The 25861-nt window shown below is 45.2% G+C and overlaps 3 protein-coding genes across 5 annotated transcripts; all 3 read left to right on the forward strand.

The window, feature by feature from the left end:
* The first annotated feature begins 2391 nt into the window (after positions 1-2391).
* On the forward strand, positions 2392-10193 carry dld (deltaD). The gene is made up of 14 exons (XM_088299301.1): positions 2392-2538; positions 3700-3775; positions 3886-3965; positions 4494-4562; positions 4654-4723; positions 4819-4919; positions 4989-5132; positions 5905-6006; positions 6090-6280; positions 7524-7694; positions 7901-8090; positions 9030-9167; positions 9248-9337; positions 9692-10193. Exons 1-14 carry the CDS (start codon positions 2500-2502, stop codon positions 9755-9757), a joined length of 1527 nt encoding a protein of 508 aa, XP_088155427.1. The 5' UTR covers positions 2392-2499; the 3' UTR covers positions 9758-10193.
* An 853-nt stretch (positions 10194-11046) lies between these two features.
* On the forward strand, positions 11047-18813 carry syt8 (synaptotagmin VIII). The gene is made up of 11 exons (XM_088299289.1): positions 11047-11213; positions 11357-11565; positions 13097-13254; positions 13990-14162; positions 14229-14324; positions 14399-14566; positions 15659-15826; positions 15917-16034; positions 16262-16398; positions 16475-16766; positions 18233-18813. Exons 3-10 carry the CDS (start codon positions 13149-13151, stop codon positions 16709-16711), a joined length of 1203 nt encoding a protein of 400 aa, XP_088155415.1. The 5' UTR covers positions 11047-11213; positions 11357-11565; positions 13097-13148; the 3' UTR covers positions 16712-16766; positions 18233-18813.
* Positions 18814-19012: 199 nt separating this feature from the next.
* LOC148334549 (uncharacterized) lies at positions 19013-25734 on the forward strand. Of its 3 annotated transcripts, XM_088299292.1 has the most exons (5): positions 19013-19284; positions 20652-21239; positions 21305-21392; positions 21953-22157; positions 22399-25734. In XM_088299292.1, exons 2-5 carry the CDS (start codon positions 21164-21166, stop codon positions 23194-23196), a joined length of 1167 nt encoding a protein of 388 aa, XP_088155418.1. In that variant the 5' UTR covers positions 19013-19284; positions 20652-21163; the 3' UTR covers positions 23197-25734. The 3 variants fall into 3 exon arrangements, with proteins under 3 accessions (XP_088155418.1, XP_088155417.1, XP_088155416.1); XM_088299291.1 differs by lacking the exon at positions 19013-19284 and having other exon boundaries at positions 21170-21239; positions 21308-21388; XM_088299290.1 differs by lacking the exon at positions 19013-19284 and having other exon boundaries at positions 21174-21239; positions 21305-21388.
* Positions 25735-25861: the final 127 nt, after the last annotated feature.

Consider the following 25861-nt stretch of genomic DNA (forward strand, 5'->3'; position numbering starts at 1 on the left):
GCGAGATGGAATTCCACGAAAGCAAAAACGGTGCTTTTCCACAAACATTGGGCATTTAATTTGTTAAATATTTTTGGGGGGGTTATTAAAACATCAAATCACTAAAAAGGCAGATTTTCTTGGTGGGAATTTTCTCGATCACATTTTGTGTGAATTCTAATGGATAAATGTCATCAATTGAGGAACGTCACATTTGCTTTCAAGAAAACAAAAAAAGAAAGTTTCTCTCGAGATTCTTTTTGTGTTTTTCACGACAAAGCTTGTTGTTCTCAGAAAATGGGACTTTGTGGGGGGGGATTTATCTGGAGACCAAAGTCACCGCTGCATTTACGTCAAACGTTTGAGCCACGCGAGGATTGCAGTTGTGGACGAGGCCCGTTTTTCACACACAAAAGTTTGGCTTTCAACTCCACCGCATAAAAGACAGATAAAGATAAAGATAAAGATGTCCTTTATTCGTACCACAATGGGGAAATTTGAAGTGTTACAGCAGCAAAGATATAGATCACACAGAGTCGGCGGCGTAATGTAGCCGTTAATGTATAACATTAGCAGCAGACATTCATAAAAAGCATGCAAATATACACAGTATAAACGTATCTAGTGTAAGGAAACACTCCTAATGTCTGTCCATTATACAGAGGGGGAAACACTGTCATGATAAAAACTACTGAATAAAAGACATCTTCTGTTTTGAGAATGAAGAGAAACCATCCGTGTGTGTGTGTGTGGGGGGTGTGTGTGTGTGTGTGTGTATCTGACCCCGCCTTATGAAATCACAAAGCAACTGTGACTAAGCACACATGAAATCTAAAATTATTAGTCATATTTAATGTTTACATTTTACATTTTTTTTAAATTAATTATAATTACATGGACATTAATGATTGTTTTATGACATAACTAAGTTATGTAACATCAGAACGAAAACTATAGTGAAAATTAAGCATATTTTTGTTCTTTATGAATATATGAATAATTATGTATCACAGTCAACCAGACTGTGCCGCCACAAAAAAGGACAACATCTGCGGACAGTCAGGGCTGAGAAAAAAAAAATCAGCGCTATTCCCCAACCTCCCATACCCAAGCAGCAGATATTCAAACAGCTTCTTATCTCTTGCCATTATCTCCCGAAACAGTTGATTCAAACTATATGGTGGCACTATGCAAATGTTTCCAACTTTGCACACCCCTGTGGGGCATAATTATTATTATTATTATTATTATTATTATTATTATTATTATTATTATTATTATTATTATTATTATTATTATTATCATTATTATCCTTATTATTATTATTATTATTATTATTATCATTATTATTATTTTTATTATTATCACTGCATGGATCATTGTAGCTTCAGCTCTGCACAAACTAGACCAGCTGTTATTGATCAATATTCCCCAGCACTGACACTTAAAAGCACTCAAGAACCTCCTCTATACAGTAATCCCTCGTTTATCGCGGGGGATACGTTCCAAAAATAACCCGCGATAGGTCAGCTTTATTTTTTTACTGTTATTTTACAACGCAATACTGTACTGCAGAATCAACCAAACAATAAAACCTCTTTTCAGGCCCCAAATGTGTTTAAGAAATAGAAATATTAACGTTTTCTTACAAATAACTCACTTTTTTTCACTTCTAGGCAACAGTAACGCCCCTGAGCCAATCAGTATTCACCCCCTCCCTCAAAAAAAGCACTGTCAAAAAATCCGCGAGGCAGTGAAGCGCGATATAGCAAATGAACGGTGCAACGATGATCGGCATCATTTGCACAACTCTTGCAGTCTTGTAGTGCAGTGCACGGATGTTGGGTGGCTTGCAATGTTTGGTCGCTTCATCATTTGGCTGCGTTGTGCTGCACGTGCGCGTGCACGTTTTGCGCAAACTTTTCCAAGTTTCTCAAAGCACAAACAGCGGTGGAAAATAGCTTTAACTGCAGGCTGAAAAGAATCGTCAGCACTTTGTTCACTGGTAAGATGATGTCAACATAATCATTTCAAGTTTTAATGTTCATGTACGTTCTTTGTGATGGAATAATAGAATCAGTTGTAGGTGTTGTTTAAACCAACGACATAACCTCCCGCAAAACGGATTGAAATGGATTAAAAAAAATGCATTTTGTGTTGAAAAATTATCACATTTTTACCAAGTGTTGAAGTGGTACATAAATGTACACGATCCTGCCCTCTGGAAGGATCGCTATGCTTTTTATTTTATATCATTTTTTTTAAATAAATGTTAATTTTTATTTCATTCTACTTCATTGATGCTTGATTGATTATTGAACATTATTGTGACTTGTTATTTATTGACTAGTGTTATTGTGATGTGAAGTGTTAATGTCAAAACGTCAAATCAACTCGTTCTTTACGTCGCACGTTTTTGACGTCATATTGGCGCGCCGCGCTGTCAGGAGTCCTTGGCTGCTTTGCTGGGCCTGCTGGAGGTGAAGCAACTTTCCTTTGACGTGAGGGCAACCCGACAAAATGCACACTTGGACGCAGATATATCGAACCCTCGCCACGGTAAGAGGGTCACTCAAGAACACGAACAACCACGCCAGTTGTCAGCCGAGGGTGTTTTGATTTTGTTGTTTCCCCCCCACCACCCTTTCCTGGCTAGCTAGTCGGCTAATATCACATTCAAACACTCAAGCGTCCTGTTCTGAAACGTTTGCGAACAAAATGTCCAAATGAACGTGCCTTGATTAATTTCACATGTTATGCATTTGTTTCGCTGCATTCGGCATGCGCAGATCGGAACCGAACGGTTACATACTTTTCCACTAAGTTTACCGTCGCATTATTTAACATTTCAGCGCAAAGTCTCGTTGGCGGAGCTTAGCTAAGGTTGCACAATTTGTTGTGTTCTAGCTTCCTCTGCTTGGATAAGAACTCAATTGTTACGGGTTTATGGGTGTGCTTAAAGAGTTAAAGGTCCCAAAGAACTTGTATCCAAGATGTGTCAGTAGATTCTTGGTACGACACGATAAGTGGGCTCACGTCGGTGTTGATCGCAGTTTCGTTCCCTGTGCGTTGTCCATCCATCTTCTGTACCGCTTCTCATCACTAGGGTCGCGGGGGTTGCTGGAGCCTATCCCAGCTATCTTCGGGCAGCAGGTGGGGGACACCCTGAACTGGTTGCCAGCCAATTGCAGGGCACATAGAGACGAACAACCATCCACGCTCACACTCATACCGAGGGGCAACTAAGAGTGTTCATTCAGCCTGCAATGCATGTTTTTGGAATGTGGGAGGAAACCGGAGTACCTGGAGGAAAGCCATGCAGGCACGGGGAGAACATACAAACTCTACACAGGATGGCCTGAGCCGGGATCGAACCCACGCCCGATGCTGTCTCTCACTGTGAGGCCATCGTGCTAACCATTAGGCCACTGTGCCGCCCTCTGTGCGTTGTCACTTCATAATAATAATTATTACGAGTTGCATTTCACTTTGATTTGCCTCCACCTTGCAGTGTGTGTCCTTGCTGCAAATGTGACTTATTTGCATGTGTGTGTGTGGGGGGGGGAGTGTGGGGGTGTGTGTGTGTTGTTTTTTTTTTTTTTAACGTGTGTGTGTGTTGTTTTTTTTTTTTTAACGTGTGTTGTTTTTTTTTTTTAACGTGTGTGTGTGTTGTTTTTTTTTTTTAACGTGTGTGTGTGTGTGTGTGTCATCGCCACGCAGCGAAGTCACCAGTTCCCGCCGTGCAAGCTGCACGGAGCGGCCGTGTCTGTCCGAACGTATGCTGATAAAGCAGCCAGTAAGATAATCATCACTTCCTGTTCTGTACAAAGTCTAGTACACTAGTACATCCCAAGTTCTACAGTTTGTTATGGTACGTTGTCTTTTTTGTGTGTGTGCGTCTCACAGTCGATGCAGATGTCACAGTGGTCGGTTCTGGTCCGGGTGGCTACGTCGCCGCCATCAAAGCTGCGCAGCTCGGCTTCAAGGTAAAAAGACGTCTCTAATGTTCTCCTGACGCTGGTTGCTCTGTTACACAGCCAGATGGACAATCAGGAGGTCCAGAATGGACAAAACATTGACAGCGACTCACAAGGGCTTGAGAAAGTGGCGTTCAATCGTTGATTGCTGTCGCCCTGAGCGACCCACCGTTTCCTATTGCCGCAAAGTTGCGAGGCCCGTTTTTAATTCAGGGAAAAAAAAACAACAAAAAAGAAAAGTGGTTAACATGACAATCGAATGTGCGTCGTGACACAAAGCAGCACCACAACATTTCACTTGGCTCTGATTTTTGTTTTAGAAAAGTTGCGTCCGTAATAAGGTCTATGTCCAGAAACACATGTACTATTATTCATTGCCTTTCTTATGCACACCTGTTAAAATATAAAAAATAACACGTCTCTCTGTTCTCATGGTTCTCAGTTTAATTTTGTTGTAGTTTTTCGTGTTTATTTTTCTTTTTTTGTTGTTTTGTTAGTATTAGGACTCGTATAAACGAGATGTTTGTGTGTTGACAGACAGTTTGTGTGGAGAAGAACGCCACACTGGGCGGAACATGCCTGAATGTCGGCTGCATCCCCTCCAAAGTAGGACACCTGCAGTTGTGTTTTCCAATTTGTCTGTGTTGCGGCTTAACATGACCAAATATTTGTGGTAAATGCGTGCGTGCGTGCGCAGGCTCTTCTGAACAACTCGTACTTGTATCACCTGGCTCACGGCAAAGACTTTGAGAGCAGAGGCATCGAAAGTAAGACGGAAGGACGCAGTCACACGGAGCGCTACTCCACCTGGTTCCCGATGCAAAAAAAAAAAACTCTCACCACGTGGTTGTTTGTTTTTCAGTTTCCGGCATCTCTCTGAACCTTGAGAAGATGATGGCGCAGAAAAGTGGGGCAGTCAAAGCGCTCACGGGGGGCATCGCACATCTCTTCAAACAGAACAAAGTCAGCGCTCCTTTCCTCTTCGCCCTCCATCTTTGTCAGCCCTGCTGACATGGCGTCCTTTCCCATCAGGTGACCCACGTCAACGGCTTCGGCAAGGTGACGGGAAAGAACCAGGTGACGGCCGTGACGGCCGACGGCAGCGAGCAAGTCATCAACACCAAGAACATCCTCATTGCCACTGGCTCCGAAGTCACGCCCTTCCCGGGAATTCAGGTACGCCACTGTCGTGTCAGCATCGCGGAGCGCTTTCTGCCTTTTCCCGGCGCTCTGTGTCAATTGCACCGATGTAGAATCACAAGTCCATTGCGTCCTGTTAAACAAGCAACACAAGTTAATCAGAGATGATCTCACTTATATTTTTCTTCACAGAGATCAATTTTCAGATTTTTTTTTCTTTTCTTTCTCACCCCTCTTTGCTCATATAAAAAGTGACACTTCATACAAAGCCATTTTTTTGTCTGAACACTGGGTGGAACCCACATATTGACGTACTGTTACTTTCTTAGACGAAGCGAAAGAAACTCACAAAGAAAAAATGAAGTTCTTCCTCTTGGAACCATGTCCTTCTGTCAAAACATCCTCGCAAGACACTGAAGGGAATTCATAAGAGCTGTTTCGAAAAATATTGCACATTAGGGCTGCACGGTCTTGCAAAAACAATATGGATGTTTCCAGTCGCGATATTTAACGTCGACCTAAAACAATGAAAACATTTCGACAAGAGTTTCGAGCTGGCAAGGCCGCTTTAGAGCGCCTGAGTGAAAGACAGAAGAGCGAGAAGTGAGTGGAAATTTTGGGGCAAAACATCAACTGATGTGTGGACAGGGGCTTTGTTGCAAAACGCAGTCAAACATACACACACAAGCAAACATATTTTTGGATTGTGAAAGCCAAAATATTAGGATGAAACCCACGCAAGCGTGCTGGCCAGAATCATAAAAAGGCGTGAATTATTATTTTTTTATTTATTTCTTTGCTGGGGCAGATCGACGAGGAGACAGTGGTGTCGTCGACAGGTGCATTGTCCCTGAAGAAAGTTCCGGAGGAGCTGATCGTGATCGGCGCCGGCGTCATCGGAGTGGAGCTGGTGGGTGGCGTCGCGGCGGTCACGTGACACCTGGTCAGCCGACGGGGCGCCGCTAACTTGGCGTCGACCTCGTCTCGCCACAGGGCTCCGTATGGCAACGTCTGGGCGCCAAGGTGACGGCGGTGGAGTTCCTCGGCCACGTGGGCGGCATGGGCATCGACATGGAGATCTCCAAGAACTTCCAGCGCATCCTGCAGAAGCAAGGTCTCAAGTTCAAGCTGGGCACCAAAGTGCTGGGCGCCACCCGGAGGCCAGACGGAAAAATGGACGTGGCGTGAGTAATGCCCCGTCCGGCTTCCAACGAGCCACGCGGTGATCCGAGCGACTCGACTTGTTGATCTTCTTTATCCTCTGTAAAGAACGACGAGTATGATACTTGTCAGTGAGTTATAGGCATGCGCAATTCATTCCCTTTACGTCTGCACTCGTTTTTTTTCTCTCTCTTGGGTCTGTTCTGTTTGAGCAAAGTTGTTGCAGTGTTTAAAGGCACAATCTGTTTCTCTGCATTCACAGGACAAAACTGTTCTGTACATGCAGTCAACAACTCATTTTTGAAAACATAGAAAATATAGACTGGTGCGCGGCGTGTATATCGTGTTTTTTTTTTTTTGTTGTAGTTTTTTTTCCCCTCAAAAGGGAGGTGCTGCGGTTTATATACGGGCACGCTATATAGTCTGGAAATTACGGTAATGATGTCTAACTGAATGTTTATATGAAGTACAGTAAAAAAAAAAAAAAACATCAGAAACTTTTTTGTTCTTTTATTGGGAGGTATTAGCGTTTTCAGAATGAATCAAACTTGTTTCTCAACAATACTGAAATTACATTGGGGTAAAAAATAAAAAAAAACATAGCAAAACGCTGTAATAATAATAATAATAGTAAAAATAAACAAAACAGTTAACACAATAGCCTTATTCAGAAATGCAGGGTTTGATCCCGAGCTTCGGCCTTCCTGTGTGGAGAATGCATTTTCTCCCCGTGCCTGCGTTGGTTTTCTCCGGGTACTGCGCTTTAATCCCACATTCCAAAAAGCAACCCTGCATGTCATGTTGATTGGACACTCTAAACAAATTGCCCCTAGGTATGAGTGTAAGCGCGGATGCTTGTTGGTCTTTGTTTGCACTGCGATTGGCTCGCGACCAGTCCAGGTTGTAGCCCCGCCTATGCCTGAAGACTGCTGGGATAGGCTCCAGGACCCGCCGCGAACCTCGTGAGGAGAAACGGCGCAGATAATGGATGGATAATTTTATTCCTTGAAAATAGTATTAGACAGTGGAGGATATGAAATAAATATTGTCTCTCAATGAAATCAAAATGTTATTTAATAACTCACTCAATGTCAGCCATTTTTAGACCCTCTTATTTCCTCGTATGTGAAATTTTTTTTTTCAACATGTAATTATGTACATGGGTTTGAAAGTCTTAATTGCTCAAAGACAAGAGCGAGTTAAAAACAATGATGCTATCGGGCATTTTATACGAGATTAATGGCATCTCCTTTGCTGCGGTTCCAGCGTGGAGGCGGCGGCCGGCGGCAAGAACGAGACGCTGACGTGCGACGTGCTGCTGGTGTGCATCGGCCGCCGACCGTTCACTCACGACCTGGGACTGGAGGCAGTGGGCATCCAGCTGGACAACCGCGGGCGCATTCCCGTCAACGGCCGCTTTCAGACTAGCGTGCCCAGGTACGTCCCCACACGGGTTTCGCATCAAATCTCTCGTTTGCCCACAAAAATCCAATTGCCACTTTTGTACGACGACCGACCCGTGTCATTGTCACATCATTTGAATCAATAAAAAAAATTAAAGGTTAAAGTTTTCCGACCAAACGATTAGTTAAAAAGGATTTGTGGCTCCATGTTGATGACGCCTGCAATGTTTGTGGCTGTAGCATCTACGCCATCGGGGACGTAGTGGCGGGGCCCATGTTGGCGCACAAAGCGGAGGACGAGGGCATCATCTGCGTAGAAGGCATGGCGGGCGGCGCCGTTCACATCGACTACAACTGCGTGCCCTCCGTCATCTACACGCACCCCGAGGTGGCGTGGGTGGGCAAGACCGAGGAGCAGCTCAAGGAAGAGGTCGGCCCGTCAACTAATGTCTTCCGTCAACCAGCCCGTCACGAGAACAAATGGCAACGTGCCGACAATCCCGCACTTCTTTCGTATGCCTGTTAATTGGAAAAGTAAAACCCTGCTTTTGATTTTTTTAAATAACGAAGGAACGTAGTCAAATTGATTAGGATGCTGCAAATTCACTATTTTGTCAATTACAATTCCATATCAAGTCATTATTTTATATATATATATATAGATAGATATTATATCTATATATATATAATGTGTGTGTGTGTGTGTGTATATATATATATATATATACACACATATATATATATATACACACATATATATATATACACACACGTGTGTTTGCAATTTGGACATTTCCTGTTCAGTCAGCGAGCGCAAATGAGTGCAGAGTCCATTCTTTGCCAATAGGGATTCTCATCGAAGTTTGGGTGCACCACGTGAACAGAGGTAAAAGGTCAGCCGCCACTGGAAGTAAATAAGAGGCATTAACGGCGTCATTTTTTTTTAACGCGTTGTATTTTTTTTATTAATCTTGAACGTTAACGCGCTAATTTTGACAGCACAAATTTATATATATATATAGATATATATATATATTATACAAACATCTGTCACAATTAAAACGTTAAGCTGTGATTAATTAGCTGTCCATCTTTAGCAGTCCATCTCAGAACCAAACATGCTGCTCAAGTTACCACTGGGCTTTGCCAACACTGCTGGAGTGCTGTATAAATGTTGAGAAATAAAATTGACTGTAAAGCTTTAGATCGTATTCAAGGTTAAAAAAAAGAAAGTCTTTGATTTAAAATACACTTCATCTTTGGTGATTTTAGCCTTAATTTAAAGATATTAGTCAAGTAAAATACCTGTGAAAAACCTCACGAAAAATAGTGGTTGAAAAAAAATGCTGCTCTTCTTGTCACTGTTTAGGGCGTTCCCTACAAAGTGGGCAAGTTCCCGTTTGCCGCCAACAGCCGCGCCAAAACCAACGCCGACACGGACGGTCTGGTCAAGATCCTCAGCCACAAGGAGACCGACCGCATGCTTGGCTCTCACATCCTCGGAACTGTAAGTCCTCCAGCGTGCCAGCTTCATGCGGCCGCCGCTTTGACTCATGTGTAACACCGCCACATGCTCGTGTCCTGTAGGGAGCAGGAGAGATGATCAACGAGGCGGCCCTCGCCATGGAGTACGGCGCGTCATGCGAGGACGTCGCCAGAGTCTGCCACGCCCACCCGGTACGTCGTGGCTCGCGTCAGCCGTCAATCAAACATGAAAAGGGACACTTCTACGAGGGCCTCGTTTGACATGTCTCCCTCCTCCAGCACACCTGATATAAATGATCGGAATCGTGATCAGGCTTCTACAGAGCTTGCGCCTTTGAGCCTTTCAGTCAGGTGTTGGAGGAGGGCGACATCTAAAACGTGCAGTTTTCTCGACTGTACTTAGACTTAGACTGCGATTGCCCCAGTCTTCATGTTTTTCATTGTTCTACTTTGAGGAACCCCTGCCACAAAAGTGTCCCAAAGAAACCTCGCTGCTACTGGGAAAAAACGTTTTTTTTTTTTAACCACTTCCTCTCCATGCTGCAGACGGTGTCGGAGGCGTTCCGAGAAGCCAACCTGGCCGCCTCCTTCGGCAAGGCCATCAACTTCTGATCGTTTTCATCATCGTCATCGTCATCATGTGCGGGAACAGGAAGTCGAGCCAGCCGCAAAGTCCCACATCTAAATTCGTATTCCATAAGACCACCCAACTTCTTCTTCCACTTTTAATTCCCTGAATACTCATTTACATATTCAATAGATCTATCATGAGAGCGCCTTTGTTTTTTTGTTTTTTCTGGTCGTAATTTACAGTCTACGGTTGAAAAATTCCTTTGTGATAGTGTCGGGAAGCGGAAATATCCGTTCTAAAGTTCTCAGCGCATTGTTAAGGAAGGCCCAAATCGAAATTGGAACCACACCGCTTTTATTTATTTCTTTCGACTTCCTGAATGTTGGCGCTTGGCACGCGTTGCGCTCACCGACACTCCTGTGGCTTTTCGGACAATTATTCCAATTACGAAAATAAATAAATACATCCTGTGGTCAACTTGCTTGCCTGATGTTTTTTTTTCTTTTTTTTTAATTTGAGCTGTGCAACTTGAAGGAACCACAATTATGTCACATGTGACGAGACTCTTTTCAAAACGACGAGAGCTATTGCACAACGTGGCGGAAGCAAACACTTGCTGTTTTGGTGGCTCGTGATTTTTGTTTTGTTTTTGGAGCTGAACTACTAAAAAATGTTAAAAAAACCCCATCTTGTTTTAAAGGTCTGGTTGAGCGCTTTCCAAATCTTTGTTAGCGGCAGAGTTGGGCACTATATATATATATATATATATATATATATATATAATTTTTTCTTTTTTTTGCCAGTGAGTCCCCCGCCCTCCGGCCACCAAAAAATTGTCGTGCCTTGACACTTGACGCACATCGTTCCGCCCTGGTCGGACTGTCTTGCTCTGGTTCTCAGTAAACACTCGCGTGTCGATGCAGTGACAAAATGGTTGCCCGTCACCACCTCTTCGACTCACGAACCGTGAGCTTTGTTTTCAACACAGATGTTTCACTGGAGCGCTTTTCACAGATCTAATTGTCTTTCGAAGGCAGCCTCGACTCTGACCTGAATGTCATGGCCTTTCGGGTATTCACCAAAAGCACTTGAAAGATTCAAAAGCGAATAGAAGCAAAGCACATGGACTAATGCTTCATTTGATGAGGACTTTGTCAATACGCAACGATTTTGTCAGTCCACCTTCGTTTGTTGACATAATCACCCCAAAAGCTGTTTTTTTTTGGTTCCAAGCAACATCACGAAGCAGCACCACCTACTGAAGTCTCGATTGCGAGTGTTGTCACGAGTTGTTTCCTTCAGACCAAAACACACCTCTGTTTGCATGACATGCGCACGTGTGCACGTGGGTGTGTGTGTGTGTGATGAGTAGGCGTGGTGCTGCCGCCGGTGCTGCAGGTGAAAGCTGAAACGGCGACGAAAGCAAAACGCTGATGAATGAGAGCAGAAACGGAAATTGCTGGTGGACAAGATCGAAAATGGGCAGCCTGCCTTCAGGTACGCTTGCTTTCATGACATTTTTTGGGGGGTCTCATTGTTCTCATGTTGTTTGCATTTATTGAAATTGCATGCAAATGTTGGTGTTTGAGCTCTCGTTGGACAAGAATGCAACCAATCTAGACAAAGACTTTCTTCGTCAGACTTTAGTTGAAACCCAGTTGGACTGTCATCAGGAGGCGACCGACATTTGCTGATTCGCGTGGCTGGTTGAGATTTTCCTGGCGTCTCAGGAGGGAGGAGACGTTTTCCTCTTACGATCTTGAAATGTGACGGACTTCTCCACCAACGTCGCCGCCAAGTGACAAAGCTTTCCCAACGTTCCTCGTGGACCTTCCCGTGACATCCGCGAGTACGTTTCATGTTGACTTTGTCTTGTTGAATTTGGCAAATGCGAGTGAAGGAACATGTTTGTCTTGTTCCTTACTTGACATCGCAACGTTCCCGGCGTTTGTCGTCGTGCGAGAAAGTCTTCAGCAGGAAACGTCTTTTGCTTTTGTGCTTGCTTTGTTTTGGATCCATTTCACGGAGAGTCGTTGAATCAAACGCGATGCTCGTTAATGGGCTGATCCATTTGGGGTGGACCGTCTCGTTGAAACGAGATTGATCTCCTTGACTGGCAGAGGGCAAACTTCGGCGCTCATGGGCCACATTTCATTTTTCGTGACAAAAGCGTTTAAAGGTGTTGGTCAAATATTTTATTTCAAAATAACTGATGCATTTTTTTCGTGTTCTCACGATTTATCCAATATAATGACGCTTCAATAATTCAAACTGATCTTTGTACGATTGTCTCTGTTGCAATATTTTTATTTTATTGTTTTCAATGAACCAATATATTTTTTAATGAGTTCATTTGAATTAATAAAATGCATTTATTTCAGCTAGCAAATTGCAGGACAAAAACAAAAAGTAATTTTTTTATATCATATAGTTTTGTTCTATGGAAATGAATTCATGCTCATTTTTAATTACAATTTAATGTCAACTTATTGACGATTGAAATATATTTTAGAAATGTGACTGCAAAATAACATGCTGATTTGATTATTTACAATAAATCGTTGAGCATATCTATAGTGCCAAATCACCAAAAGTATATAATACGCTTAGAAAATAAGCATGACAATTTTGGGGGCGGAATTGCCACAATCATTTTTGAATTGTATGATTTTAAAGGGAAACTTTTATGTGCGTGACGTTGGCGCTCTTAAAATCGGTTTTTCCATGCTAAAATGCTCCCTCCTAAAAAAAACTGTCGCGATTTAAAGGCTCATTTGTGATTTACAGCAAATTGACACGCCTCCTTTCAGAATCCGGGTTGTTATTTTTTTTCTTGGTTTCAGCGTCTACGTCACAACAAGGAGGCAAGCGAGGTCATATTGCTCCCATTGAATTGTTCGTTGTGTTGTCTAAAAAGACGAGCGATCGCCACCAAAATGCAAATCTTGTCCACTTCAACCGGTGAAAGTAGAAAAGTGTTCCCGCTTAATACTTCAGATTTATTGACATCAAACGTTAGCTCATGTCATCGCCTCCACAAAATCCAAAATACCGTGCCGATCGCGTCTCCACTTACACGGGCTGAAGCGGACGAGAGCAAGAATGCGCACACGAAGCCGGGCGGGTTATGGGCCAAAGTCGTGTCAACTCTCAGGAGGCAGACGGCGGGCATGGATCTGGGTATAATTAGCCAGACCCTGTTCTAGACTAGAACCAACCGGACTGCACTAGATTTGGGTTTTAATCTCGCAAGTTATAGACTGACTAAATTTAAGTTTTCCTCTAATTTGATCTAGGTTCCAATTTAACGAGCCACGCATTAGATGGAAGTTTGTCGCTTAAAAGTAAAAACAATTGCCTTGTTCTTGTCTCGCCTCCAGAATCCTCGTCTTCATCATCATCATCATCAGCCTCCTCCTCCTCATCTGCAACATGATGTTGTTCTCTTCATCATCTTCATCGCCATCGTCATTCATCTCTGACATCTTCAATACGAACACCAGTGACCTCGTGAACGAAATCGTCGATCAAATTCCATGTTGGTGCTAACGTGCGCGATCACATGCTTGATGAAAACGTAGGCAAAAATAAAACAAACAAACAAAAAACAGACTCGGCCACTGAGGCTAGAACACACGCCTCACTGGACTCGTGCTTTGAGCTACGGTACGTAAAAAGGACCGCAAACGAGAACCGACAATTAATTCGACAGACCTAGTCCTAGTTGGACTTAAAAAAAAGTATAAAAACAATATGGGAACATGTAAGCCAGTGCTTACCAATTATTTTCTGTTAAACCCACCCCCCCCCCACAGCAAAAAGAAAACAATTCGCGCCCCCACTCCACCACCCACTCTTCGCCGCAACTATAAAAGATCACATTTTTGTTGCAAAGCTCCACCGTCAAGTTAATTCTCGTAATGACAGCACCACTGCCAACTACTGGAGTGGATGTGCAATTACACTTTATTGTAGTACGGCGGCAACAAAAGCATGTTCCCCCCGGTCACGCACGCCCCCCTCAGCATCGCACGCCACTAGTTGAGAAGCACTGCATTAGACCTGAATCTATTTCGATTAGAAAATAGCCCTCGAGTGAATAAAACTCAAAACCGATTTCCAATATAGGAAGGTGGGAACAGCGAGTCCAATGTTCCCCCAGTCCTGTAGGTGTCAGTCGTACACAGCCCAAAGTATTTTTTTGGCAAATAAAGAAAATGAATTGTGTGTGTTTTCCGTTGAAATCTGCGGCGTTGTTGTGTGTGCGTTGCAGTGCCTCACTGGGCCGTCTACGTGCTGGCGGTGTTGGGCGTGATTGTGCTCTCGCTTGCGGCGTGTTGCGTGTGCGTGTGCTGCTGCAGACTCCGAAGGAAGAAACGACGGCAGAAGTCACCGGACGTCCTGGTGAAACTTCAGTCGCACGGCGGGCAAACCCACGGCCAGCTGGTGAGAAGAACGCCGAGACGGGTTTGGAACGGTCCTAATGTTTGTCGGTTTGTTGGTCGCAATCAGTTTCAAGCCGGCGCGGGCGACGTCAACTCTGGCGCCAGCGAGCAGCCACGAGGGAAGCTTCTCTACTCGCTGGAGTTCAACGCCGCGCTCTCTGAGGTGAGCGGAATACGGTCAGCCCATGCTGCTAATATTCATGCCTTTCAAATGAACTCCAGACAAATTGCACGTAGCTAACGGTGGGCGTGAAGCAAGCGAGCAGTCTGAAAGCCATGGACCTGGGAGGAACTTCTGATCCCTACGTCAAGGTCTACATCCTACCTGATAAGACCAAGACCTGCGAGACAAAAGTCCTGAAGAATACGCTCAACGCCATCTTCAATGAGACCTTCAACTTCCAGGTGCCTTGATGAGACATGCTAATGCTAAACGCGGCTAACATCATGTGTTGCTTTTGCCTAATCGAGTTGGAAAGATTCTGTGAAAATTGATCTCATATTGATCTGTGATGCAAAACTAAAGCGTTGTGGGGAGTGTCGTTTCAAGCCTTTCACCGTAATTGCTTACAATGATAAAAGTGACCGGCGGTCAAGACCTTCAAGGCCAAATTCTCGAAAAATGATGTATTATATCCCAGTGTTGTCATTTTCATGTATTTAATCCAATCAGAATCCGATCGCTCGTGTTGCCGGGCAGATTTCATGATTCCAGCGGCACGCACTATTTCTTCCGAGGCCTTCGGAGACAATCGGGCGGGCGTCTCTTCTGTCAAAGTCTTTCAGAGTGGATCGACGGTTGCGATAGCCAATCAGATCGCGAGTTGCTGACAGTGAGGCCTTCTCGCTGGCCTGACGCTGAAGGTGATGAACACGCCTTGTGATTGGCTACTCACTCGCGAGGGGGCAACGAAATGCGGAATCATCACACCCAAAAGTCATAACCGGCCACCGCTTGAAAATGTTAAATATATTCTTGCTTTTTTTAAACCACAAAAGCCGAAGGGCGAAAAGTGTGCATTTCATTGCAGATTCGCTTGCCTGGCCATTTTCTAGACGGACCTTTCGAGAGAAGCGAGCTCGTCCAACACTCGCTCAGGACTGTTAAAGTGCGTTTCTGTTTGTCCATTGTATTTACTCGAGAACCATAACCTCACCAAGTGAGGTTAGAACCTCCAATTAGTTTGACTAGTCCGACAATAGACACTCATGTAGTTTTAGTTTTTGCAAATGTGGCAGATGAATACTTTTTTCGAGAAGAAATTGCACACAATTAATTTCTGGACGACGACGACGACGGCACAAACCTCGTTTGCCTTGAGCCGAAAGAGAATTCGGCAGAAATAAAATAATTTTCAAATCTGAAACCAAATGAGAATTCTTAAGTGCCAAGTTATATCCGAGCACATGAACTCCAGCATGTCGTCCCAATGTGAGCGTTACGTGCGAGAAACAAAGTGTCGTCAAAGGTTGAATATGTCGTTCTTTTGTTGCCAGATCTCCAAGATGTCTTTGATGAAGTCGACGGCCGTGCTTCAGGTTTTCGACTTTGACCGCTTCTCCAAACACGACATCATCGGAGAACTGCGCCTAAATCTAGGACAGGTGGACTGGAACCACATCATGGAGGAGTGGAGGGACCTCGACGAGCCCGCCGACATGGAGGTGACGCCCAAACCTTAAGCTAGCCTAGTTGGACTAGAACCTTAATCTGGTTGGACCAGAGCCGCAGACTAGTACGTCTACTGAATCCAGGAGGAGAACCTCGGTGAGATCTGCTTGTCTCTGCGTTACGTCCCAACCTCCAGCAAGCTGACGGTTGTTATCCTGGAGGCTAAAAATCTCAAGAGCACCGACCTGGACGGAAGCTCAGGTTAGTACTTGAGCTAACTGTGACTCCCATCCTCAAGGGGGCGGGGCCTGTACCTTATTCTAGTGACCAACGACAGGAGCGGGTCCAACCTTTACGGGCAACTCCGACATCACGTCGTTTCATCGTGAAGATGAGAAGAGGATGACATCGGAGCAATCGTACCGTGCTCGACATCAAAGTGGATCACTGACGGCGCTGTTGTCGTTGTTGTTGTCGTTGTTGTTGAGATCCCTACGTGAAGGTGCAGCTGGCTCTGGACAAGCGCAAGTGGAAGAAGAAGAAGAAGACGTCCGTCAAGAAGAACACGCTCAACCCGTATTACAACGAGGACTTCTCGTTCAAAGTCTCCATGGAGCAAATTCAGGTAGGGGGCGCCACCGCCCACAAACGTGTCGTGTAGAACCGTACTTGTGAAGTGCACGCGTTTGTGCGGTGGCCAGCGCGTCAACGTGGTGATCTCGGTGTGGGACCACGACCCCATGACGCCGAACGACCCGACGGGCAAGATCTTCCTGGGCTGCGACGCGGCGGGCAATCAGCTGAGGCACTGGGCCGACATGCTGGCCCACCCGCGCCGGCCCGTGGCGCAGTGGCACGCGCTGCTGTCGGCGCAGCAGGTCAACGCCGCCCTCGCCCTCAAGAAGACGATACCGCTCGCCAACAACTTGCCCTTCTGACCCCAGTGGGCATGGAGCGGGGGTCGGTTGAGTGCGCTCTGGAGTCCGGGAAGAGGTATCGACAAAATGCTGACCGTTTTTTTTTCCTTCCCACAATTCTTTCATACGAACAAATGACGAGCTATTTTTCCTCAGCAATAACTTGTCTCAACTCTCAAATAATTCAGAGTTTGATTTGCTTTTGCTTCTATAGAAATTCCCCAGTACTTGCTCATGTCAACTGCCACAGAAATAAAGATTACTGCCATTATAGAATAGAATAGAAATCCCTTTATTGGCATTGTACTCAAGTGTGCAACGAGATTAGAGGGCTCCCCTCTCCAGTGCAATACAGCAATAATACAGTCAAGTATATAAAATAGATAAATTAGATAAATAAGAAAGTGCAAAGGAAAATAGTACTGATAGGGTACAGAAGAAACACACCACAACGCTGTTCTGCTCGCATTTGTGTGAGAGTTCAGTATGGAGATGGCTCTCGGAAAGAAACTGTTTCTCAGTCTATTGGTCCTCGATTTGATGCATCTGTAGCGCCTGCCAGAGGGCATCAGGTCGAACAGGTGTGAGTTTGGGTGGGTATTGTCTTTGACGATGTTGAGAGCCCTTCTGAGGCACCGGGCGGTGTAGATGTCCGATAGTGAGGGGAGAGGGCAGCCAATAATCCTTTGCGCTGTTTTGACTGTCCTCTGGAGCCTCACTCTGTCCGCCTCAGTGCAGCCGCCGTACCAGGTGGAGACACAGTACGTCAGCAGGCTCTCGATGGACGAGTGGTAGAAGGCCAGCAGCAGCTTCCTGTCCAGGTTGAATTTCCTGAGGACTCTCAGGAAGTGCAGACGCTGGCGGACCTTCTTTACCACTGCTGTGGTGTTGTAAGTCCACGAAAGGTCATCGGAGATCTGTACTCCCAGGAACTTGAACGTGTGAACCCTCTCCACACGCACGCCTTTGATGCAGAGGGGGGGCAGCACCGTCTTGTTCCTCCTGAAGTCGACAACAATCTCCTTTGTTTTTGCAGTGTTAAGATGCAGTCTGTTGTCCTTGCACCAAGCCGTCAGTCTCTTTACCTCCTCTCTGTAGGCTGTCTCGTCACCTTCCGAGATCAGACCGACCACTGCCGTGTCGTCAGCAAACTTGACGATGGTGTTGTTGCCGTGGGCCGGGCTGCAGTCGTAGGTGTAGAGGGCGTACAGGAGAGGGCTCAGAAAGTCCTTAATCCAGATGCGTGTGAGGGCAGGGAGGCCGAGAGTGTCCAGTTTGGCGATTATCATAAGTCACAACAACAAAAATAATGATCATGATGGAATAAACGTAAATAATGACAAATCGTAATACTTAATCACACACATGCTTTTGCTTTTTTTTTTGTTGTTGTTTTTTTACTCTGAATTCCACTTTACCGAAAACAAAAGCCAACTATTTATTGAAAATAACAGCTGGAAACAAAGATCAAACTTGAGAAATACTAAATATTGTTGACTTAAGGCGTGTCCTTGTGTTTCTTTGTTTTTGTTTGGTTCCCAGTGAGCCGTTGAAGCAATCAGGCTGAGCTGCTGAGTCGTCTTCTTCTTCTTTGTGCTGCTTCAAGTCTCCTGAGAGCGCCTGGCACTCATCATCTGCATGCAATGACTCCGATGTCCTAAAGGGGGCGCTAAAGACAATTTGCGGATCCATTCGAGACTTTTTTCTTGAATGAGCTAATCACACTAAACTGTGCCACGGAAAAAAAAATCGACTTGGAAATTCCGATTCAACTTGATTCACTTTTGGTCTTTTTCTTGGGGAAAATGTTCAGCACAACAAAATGCTTCCAAGAAAATTCAAGAAGTTGTTGAAACTATCAAAATGACTTTTTTTCCTTCCTTGAAAAATAAACCTTGTCACAATGTAAACCTTTTTAAAAAAAAAAAAAACATTCCATAACCTTGCATCATGGCAAAATGACCTGTTCTTAATATTTTCTCTCACATTTGTTCAATGTTGACTCATTTTGGCAACAAGTATAATTTTTAACAAAAAAGAAAGAATTGTCTTATGAATACATTTTGACAGCATCTGTCACAAAGTGAGCATGATCACATTTGCAATACACTTGCTTTATTGGACTTGTTTCTATGAGAAAATGCAAAAGCTGAAATGTATGCATGCTAAAATGTCAAACATCACGAAAAAAATGAGCTTTATCACATTCAAACATGACACTTGTCACGTTTGAAACATTCCAAAGTTTTCACTTTAAGGCATGTTTTTTTTCTCATGAAGTATTTTTCACTTTTTTTTTTTTTTTTTTTTTTTGTTCCCTTGTAGACAACCTGATGCTCTGGAGCAAACGAGCACAGTAAGCATTTGCAAATTGGAAAATGAGAAGCTCGTGTGTTCATTGTGCTGGCTTGCTACTTGACAAAGGCACTTGAGGAGGAGGAGGAGGTTGGGCCGTGCGTGACATCAGGTTACCAAGTTACCGGTGGTCCAATGACACAAGAGGAAAAGGAAAAAAGAAAAACACCGAATGAGAATGAGTGACAGCGATGCTTCAGTCAGCCCTTGGACGCTTTGGCAAGCTGCAAACACACACAGTGAGTTGAACTTTCTTCCGACTTAAATCTTTCACTCATTGTTCTGCTGGCGTTTCCTTGTTCAACTCTTTTTTCATCGACTGCTCTTTGGTTAGGAGGGCACGGTGGATGACTGCTTAGCACAATGGCCTCTCAGTGGAGAGGTCGTGGGTTCCATTCCAGCTACGGCCTTCCTGTGTGGTGTTTGCTCGTATTTTTCCCCCCTTTTTAACTCATTCAATCCATTAGACGTATATTTACATTTTAAAAATTGTAGTCCCTGTCTCCCAAAGACGTATTTATCCGTCATTTTATTAAATTTTTTTTTTTGGCGGGGGCGTCATAGCGCCATGTTTTTATCTTTAGAACACAATATTGTGTAGACCTTACCAAATCAGTCAAAAAACAGGAAAAAAAACGCTGTGATTGAGGTGTTTCCTTTTGTGAAAACGGCTGGGAATAAATGAGTTAATAAACATCGTTATTCTAATGTTTTCCATTTTGTGCGCTGAAACGTCAACAAATGCCACAAAATTAATTAATTAATTTTCTCTAGCCTGCAGGAGCAGCACTACCACACAGAACGGCATCTTACCAGACAGTGATTTTAGTGCAGTATTATTTATGTTCAAATATTGTTGCAATGTTTTTTGTTCTTTTTTGTTTGTGTTTTAACAATGAGTAAGAAAGTAAGAGTTTCAAATATGTTTGCATGGTCTATTGCGGATTGTCACTCATTGCGGTTGGGTCTGGAATTTATCCCCCGCAGTAAACGGGGTTTTCTGTGCTTAATCTTTGGCAGATGCGTCAAAACTGGCATTCTCCCTCCAGCGTGTTGGGGGCAGCACTACCCTGCAGTCATTCGTCCTGCTATTCTAAAATTCAATGAAAATGGCAACACAAGATACGCTCGCTTGCTAGCCGTTGAGCGGTTATTCGTCTTAGTCAATCAACTAATTCACAGGTGTCAAACTCAAGGCCTGCGGGCCGCATCTGGCCCGCGGCCTCATTTTATGTGGCCCGCGAAGGTTATTTCATCTGCATGAACTTCCTGTTCCTAGCACATTTTCACAACATATATTGCCATCTATTTGTTACCAATCCTCCCCTTTTAAAATAAATTGAAAATTTGTTGAACAATCACTTACTGGCTTTAGATGCCAAAAGTGGCTTTCTATCAATATTGTGTGTGTGTGATAACTTAAGGTGGTCATAGATTTATATGGGTTCACAGTCAGAACGGCCCACTGAGGGAAACCATAACTACAAAGTGGCCCGTCCACAAAAATGAGTTCGACACCCCGGAACTAATTATTACCACATCACTTTGCCCACCGCTAATTGTTTTAAAAAGTTAATGTCCATTTCATTCACCTCATAATTGGCAGGAGCTTCCACATGGAGGTTTGAAAACGCCAATCTCCCTCCTAGCCTGCGGGGGGCAGTCATCCTCCGGGAAGTCACAAGAAGCAGACGAAGAAGAGGAAAAACAAGACGCGTTTCCGGGTAGGCTCGCGCTGCTCGGCTGGCTAGCTCGCCGGCTAGCGCTCTTTCCAGCTAAGTAGCCGTCTAAATAGCAACTTGCCGAAGGTACATCGCGTTGTCGTGATCGGAGATCAAATGCGGAATAAGATCCGCAGGTCTTAAAGGAGCGACACATGGCCGGTTAGCAATGTTGGCCAGCGGCGTGTGCGCGACTCGCCTCATTCGCTAACAAGTTAGGTTAGCATGGCGACAGTTGCTAAGGTCGACGACATGACATGACTTGTACACGCTGAGCTCGCTGCTCCACACTCTCGCGGCTCATGCGCTCGACTCCGTCCGATGGAGGCTCAGCCGACAAGATGACGAGCTGCCTGGAGCGGCGGCTGCTTGTGTCCTTGTATGCAGGAGGCCCGACATGGACTCCAGCTCCGAGTGCGACATCGCGGCTGCTGAAAAGGGGCCGAGTAGGAAGCCCGATGGACGCCGCGGTGGTAAGTCTGCATGCTCGCTTGCTGTCAAAACTTAGGAGCTCTCCTCACGGTTTCCTCCTCTCCAGTAGGACTCGTGAACGCTCTTAACAAGATCTTCACCAACGACAACACTCTCAACATTCAGTCCTTCAGCCGCCTGGAATGTGCTGGTACGTTTTGTCCATTATTCAATTTTTTTTTATAGACTGCTTATTCAAGTCTAGGTTTAATAGAATGCCAATGCCAACTTTGCAAATATTCAAACAAACATGAACAGGCATCGCATACAAATACATGGAAATTAATTGCTGCTCTACCACGCCAAAAAGTTCTATCTAAACTTGATAGTTCCACATTTTAGTGGGAAACGCGACAAATCGTGACTTTTGCAACCTGCAAAATAAAAAAATGAAAGTATTCCTATTGCAGCGCTGGGCACTTGACCCTCTTTTGCCGATCAATTTTCCCCGCCCTCCCGCCTCAGCCCACCGGCCTTATTCATTAAAATTGTCACCCCCCCAAAAAAAGTGTTCATACATGACACAGCCGGCCGCAGGAGAGATACGAACGGCAGAGGCTTATGTATTTGTTCCCATCTTTTATTTGTATTATTCCTAAATTATACTTAAGAGTCTATTTAAATTCAAACGTTCCTTACGCCATTGCTAAATTAATTTAATTTTGATGAGCCGGCAGCCGAGATGTTGATGTATTTGCGTGTTTTTTGTTTCAAGTTCGTGTCCCGATCTGATGATGAGTAGAAGAGACGCGGCCGATGTGCCGCTCGCCCCCACTGCGGCCCTCACCCCCCAGCTGCCTCCCCGGGCCCACCACCACCACCACCACCATCGGCCCTTCTGCATGTCCGTGTCATCCGACAGCAGCGGACGCTTCAAAGCTCTCGACACCCAGGAGTGGAAAAACAACCTCAAGGCTCAGGTGCGCATGAATTGGAAGCGTCTTTGATTTACCTGAGATATGTACTTCTTGGAGGCATCTTGATGCTCAGGAACTATGTTGAAGTGATGAATAGCAATACATTTCTATTGCCATAACCCTTTCTCTAATAATAAAATGAAAAAAAGTCGTGCTTTCCCATCACGAATGGAATGATAAAGTCGTGTGAGAGTTGGATGTGCTCTTCTAAAAAATGAGCTCACGTGTGTGATGTCATCATCAGATGGACCAGGCCCACAGCGCAGGCGCCGCCAGCAGCACGGGCTCCCTGGAGCGGGCGTCCCTCTTCTGCGCCCCGGCGGGGCCGTCCAAGTCCACCGCTCGCTTCTCGCTCTTCTCCCCACCGTGGAACGTCAGCTCCGAGTCGGACTCCAACCCGCCGTCACGCTCCTGCTCCAAGAAGCTGCGCAACTACAGCCGACGGGCGGCCACGGGTCCGGCCGGCGCCAGCGAGCAGCCCAGAGGTGAGGTGGGGGGCGGCGGGGGCGTTCCCGAGCATTTTGAGCCGGTCATCTCCAAGGTAACGGACTACATCTACGTGGGCAACCTGAACGCGGCGTACAACGGGCGGACGCTGTGCCGCAACAACATCGACAGCATCATCGACATGAGCGGCGCCCCGGGCCAGGCGGCGCCGGCCCTCAGCCTTATCCCCTGCACGTGCTCGCGCGGCGCCCGCCACAGCTGGTCCCGCCTCAAGGTGGACATCGGCGACGTCAAGCAGCGCTGCTTCGAGGACATCAACGAATGCATCCACGCCTCGGCCGGCAAGCGCAAGCGGGTCCTGGTGCACTGCCGTGACGGCTTCTCCCTGGCGCCCACCTGCGTCATCCAGTACCTGATGCTCAAACGCAACATGAGGCTCATGGCCGCCTACGAGCTTCTCCGAGCCAAATATCCCGTCAATATCCGGGAGTGTCACCGCAACTTGCTGGTCAGCCTGGAGAGGACTCTCAGGCCCGGTGACGTGGACCCGGAGAGCTTCAAGCAGGCCATCTCCAGGAAGGTGGCCTGGACCTGACTCCACCCAAGCTCCAGGTGCCGTTGCAAAAGTTGCCGAGCCTCCACGCCGGAAGTTCACCGCAACATCTCGGAGATGTATTGGAACCGGTTCTGCTTTAGGAGATGTGCTTCTGATACCGTGTGGTGTCTTGTGGATACATGTGACGAACTCTTTGGCTTGACTCTACTCAACGTGGTTCTGGTACCAAGTGGTGCAGCAGTGTCTCGTGAATGGCTCTCCAGTTGATGCTTTGTGAGTGATCCCTCCCCAAAGTTTGTTTATTTATTTTATTTTTTTTGGGCGCCAATCCAACGGCTCGAGGTGAGTGAAATCCGGTTCTGGTTCCAGAGATTTTGTATGGCATCGCACCTCTACTTCATGTTTTTAGTGTATTCATTTTTTTTCACATCTCAGGAGATGTGTGGAACTAGTTTCTGGTACCAGACTGAATCTTTTGGACCCTCAGTTGGACTTTTGAATGTTCCCTCCGTAAGAATTTTCTTTATTTTTTTAATCCCCATCCAGTTCAAGGTTTTAGCCTATTTTCCTGTGGCGTGAGTTTTTGCTCCCTGATGTGGAAAGGCCTCAACACACCAATCAGACGTCGGCCGTCTGTTTGGTGTTGCCCGCAACATTGTAAAGTCGGAGCCTTGAGTGATGCGTCGGGGGGGCGTGTTTGTCCAATTTGTCATGTACAATCGGGTCGGGCTGTCGGGTCAATCGATCGCTGTTATTGGCTGTTTGTGCACTGGACAAGAACGGAAAGTACCAAAAGTGGGCAAACGGTGAAAATTGAAGCTATTCCTCGCCAAACGTATTTGACTTTGCTCATTTTTCACGTCTCCTCGATGGACATAAATGTCTGGCTGGACAGAAGAGCGCGAGGATGAACTAATCGATCTCATTCAAGAACATCACCCTCGTTGACTAGCGCCTCCGATGGCACGAAGGGGTACTACTTCTCACGCGTGCGCTAAAGGTCCGGAGTAGTTGGCGTCTTTGTCGGCTTTTTTGCAGTGTGTTCTTCCGCCAATTTCCGGTTCGACGTGACAGTTGAACTCGACGGCTGACGTCCGATCGATCTTGAGAGGCCTTTCAATGAGTTTCTGATTTTCAGATGACGTCTGGTGGACTTCCAATGGATCGATTGTTTTCTTTCCCTGAGAATTTCTTTTTTTTTAATATCATTTTTTTTTAAATCCATTCCAACCTTTCATGGTATGAGGCCTGGTTCTGGTTCCAGAAATGTGGTGGACGTGGCACTTGGCTTTGTCCTCCACTTGATCTTTTTTTGTGTGTTTCCTCAAAGAATTTTTGAATTTTTCTTTCCTCAAGAGATGTGTGACGCGGTTCTTGTTCCCGAGGTGTCCTTCAGTTTCCAAGTGGTGTCTTGTAAACCTCGTGTGAATCTTTGTGAAGAACTGTATCCATTTTTATCTTGTTTCCGACATCTCGGGAGACGTGAGGCCTGCTTCTGGTTTTAGATATGTGCTGTCACGCCTTCCGAGGCTTTTTTCCCCCAAGATCTCTGGCTTTCACCCCCCTCACAAGATCTCAGGAGTCGTGTGACGTAGTTCTGCTACCTGGCGGTGCGGGTCAGCGCAGCGTCTCATGGGTCGAACCTCCAGGTGATCATCTTCAAAGTCTTGTTGTTTTTTATCTTTGTGGCTCTAAAAAGGGCCGTTTGCGTTGAATTTCTGATCTGATGATGCACGCCGAGCTGTCCTCTGTGAGGAAGAACTCTCGCTCGGTTCTGCGGTGCAGCGGTTGGATCTCGGAATATTGAATATTGTTGATGTTTTGCGGTGATTTGAAAGAAGCGCATGATGGCGGTGCTTCACTACAACAACACTTTGGACTTGGTTGGACACCGCGCCAAAACTACGCGCCACTTCCTACTCGTTCTCGTCAGACCCATTTTATGTAACAAACTAAAACAAAAAAAGTGGAAACTTTTAATTGCAGAATTGTCATTCATTTAAGGTCACTTTAATGTTTCAGCTATGTTCGAAAAAAGACGGAAGCATCATTTGGAGGCGAGTGTCCAAAAAGTTTTTCCGATCGACGTGAATGCTTTCATAAAACCTCGAAGGTTTCTTTAAGTCAACCGGTGTCGACATCCTGCCACCTAATGACAAACTTTTTTTTACGATATATGCAAATATTTACAAAAATGAGTCGTTCAACTGCGGCAGCAGGATGCTCGCATCCGTTGAAGTGGCTAGCGGCGGCTACGCGAACTTTGCGTGGAAACAAAATGGCGTCCTGGTTGGGTTGGTCATGTGACATTTGCAAATTTTCTCAATATGCCATTAAATTTGTTCAATTAAATGTATTTTTTTTCGTGCAAATGTGAGCTTTTGTAAACGCTGGCTGTCAAGTGGTAGCGCTATTTTATTTTTATTTTTTCGCTTTGTTTTTATGCGTCCAAGCTGATGTTTTTGGTGGAGGTGAACGTGAACTTGGTTCTCGTCAGTGTTCTCAGGTGATTCCTCAGTGGTCCGACCACGTTTGTACTGTTCATTCAATAAAAGCTGACATACATGATAATGTTTAGATGTTTTGTTTTATATATTTAATTGTATTTAAGAGTGGGTGCAATTGCCTTATTTTGTCAATATGCCCGACGATTGACTTCATCATAATCTGTTGCCCAAAAAAAAAAACTTAAAGTCGAGAAAAC

Source organism: Idiotropiscis lumnitzeri, chromosome 6 (genome assembly GCF_059441095.1).
Source record: "Idiotropiscis lumnitzeri isolate Australia: NSW breed Sydney's pygmy pipehorse chromosome 6, RoL_Ilum_1.0, whole genome shotgun sequence".
NCBI lineage: Eukaryota > Metazoa > Chordata > Actinopteri > Syngnathiformes > Syngnathidae > Idiotropiscis > Idiotropiscis lumnitzeri.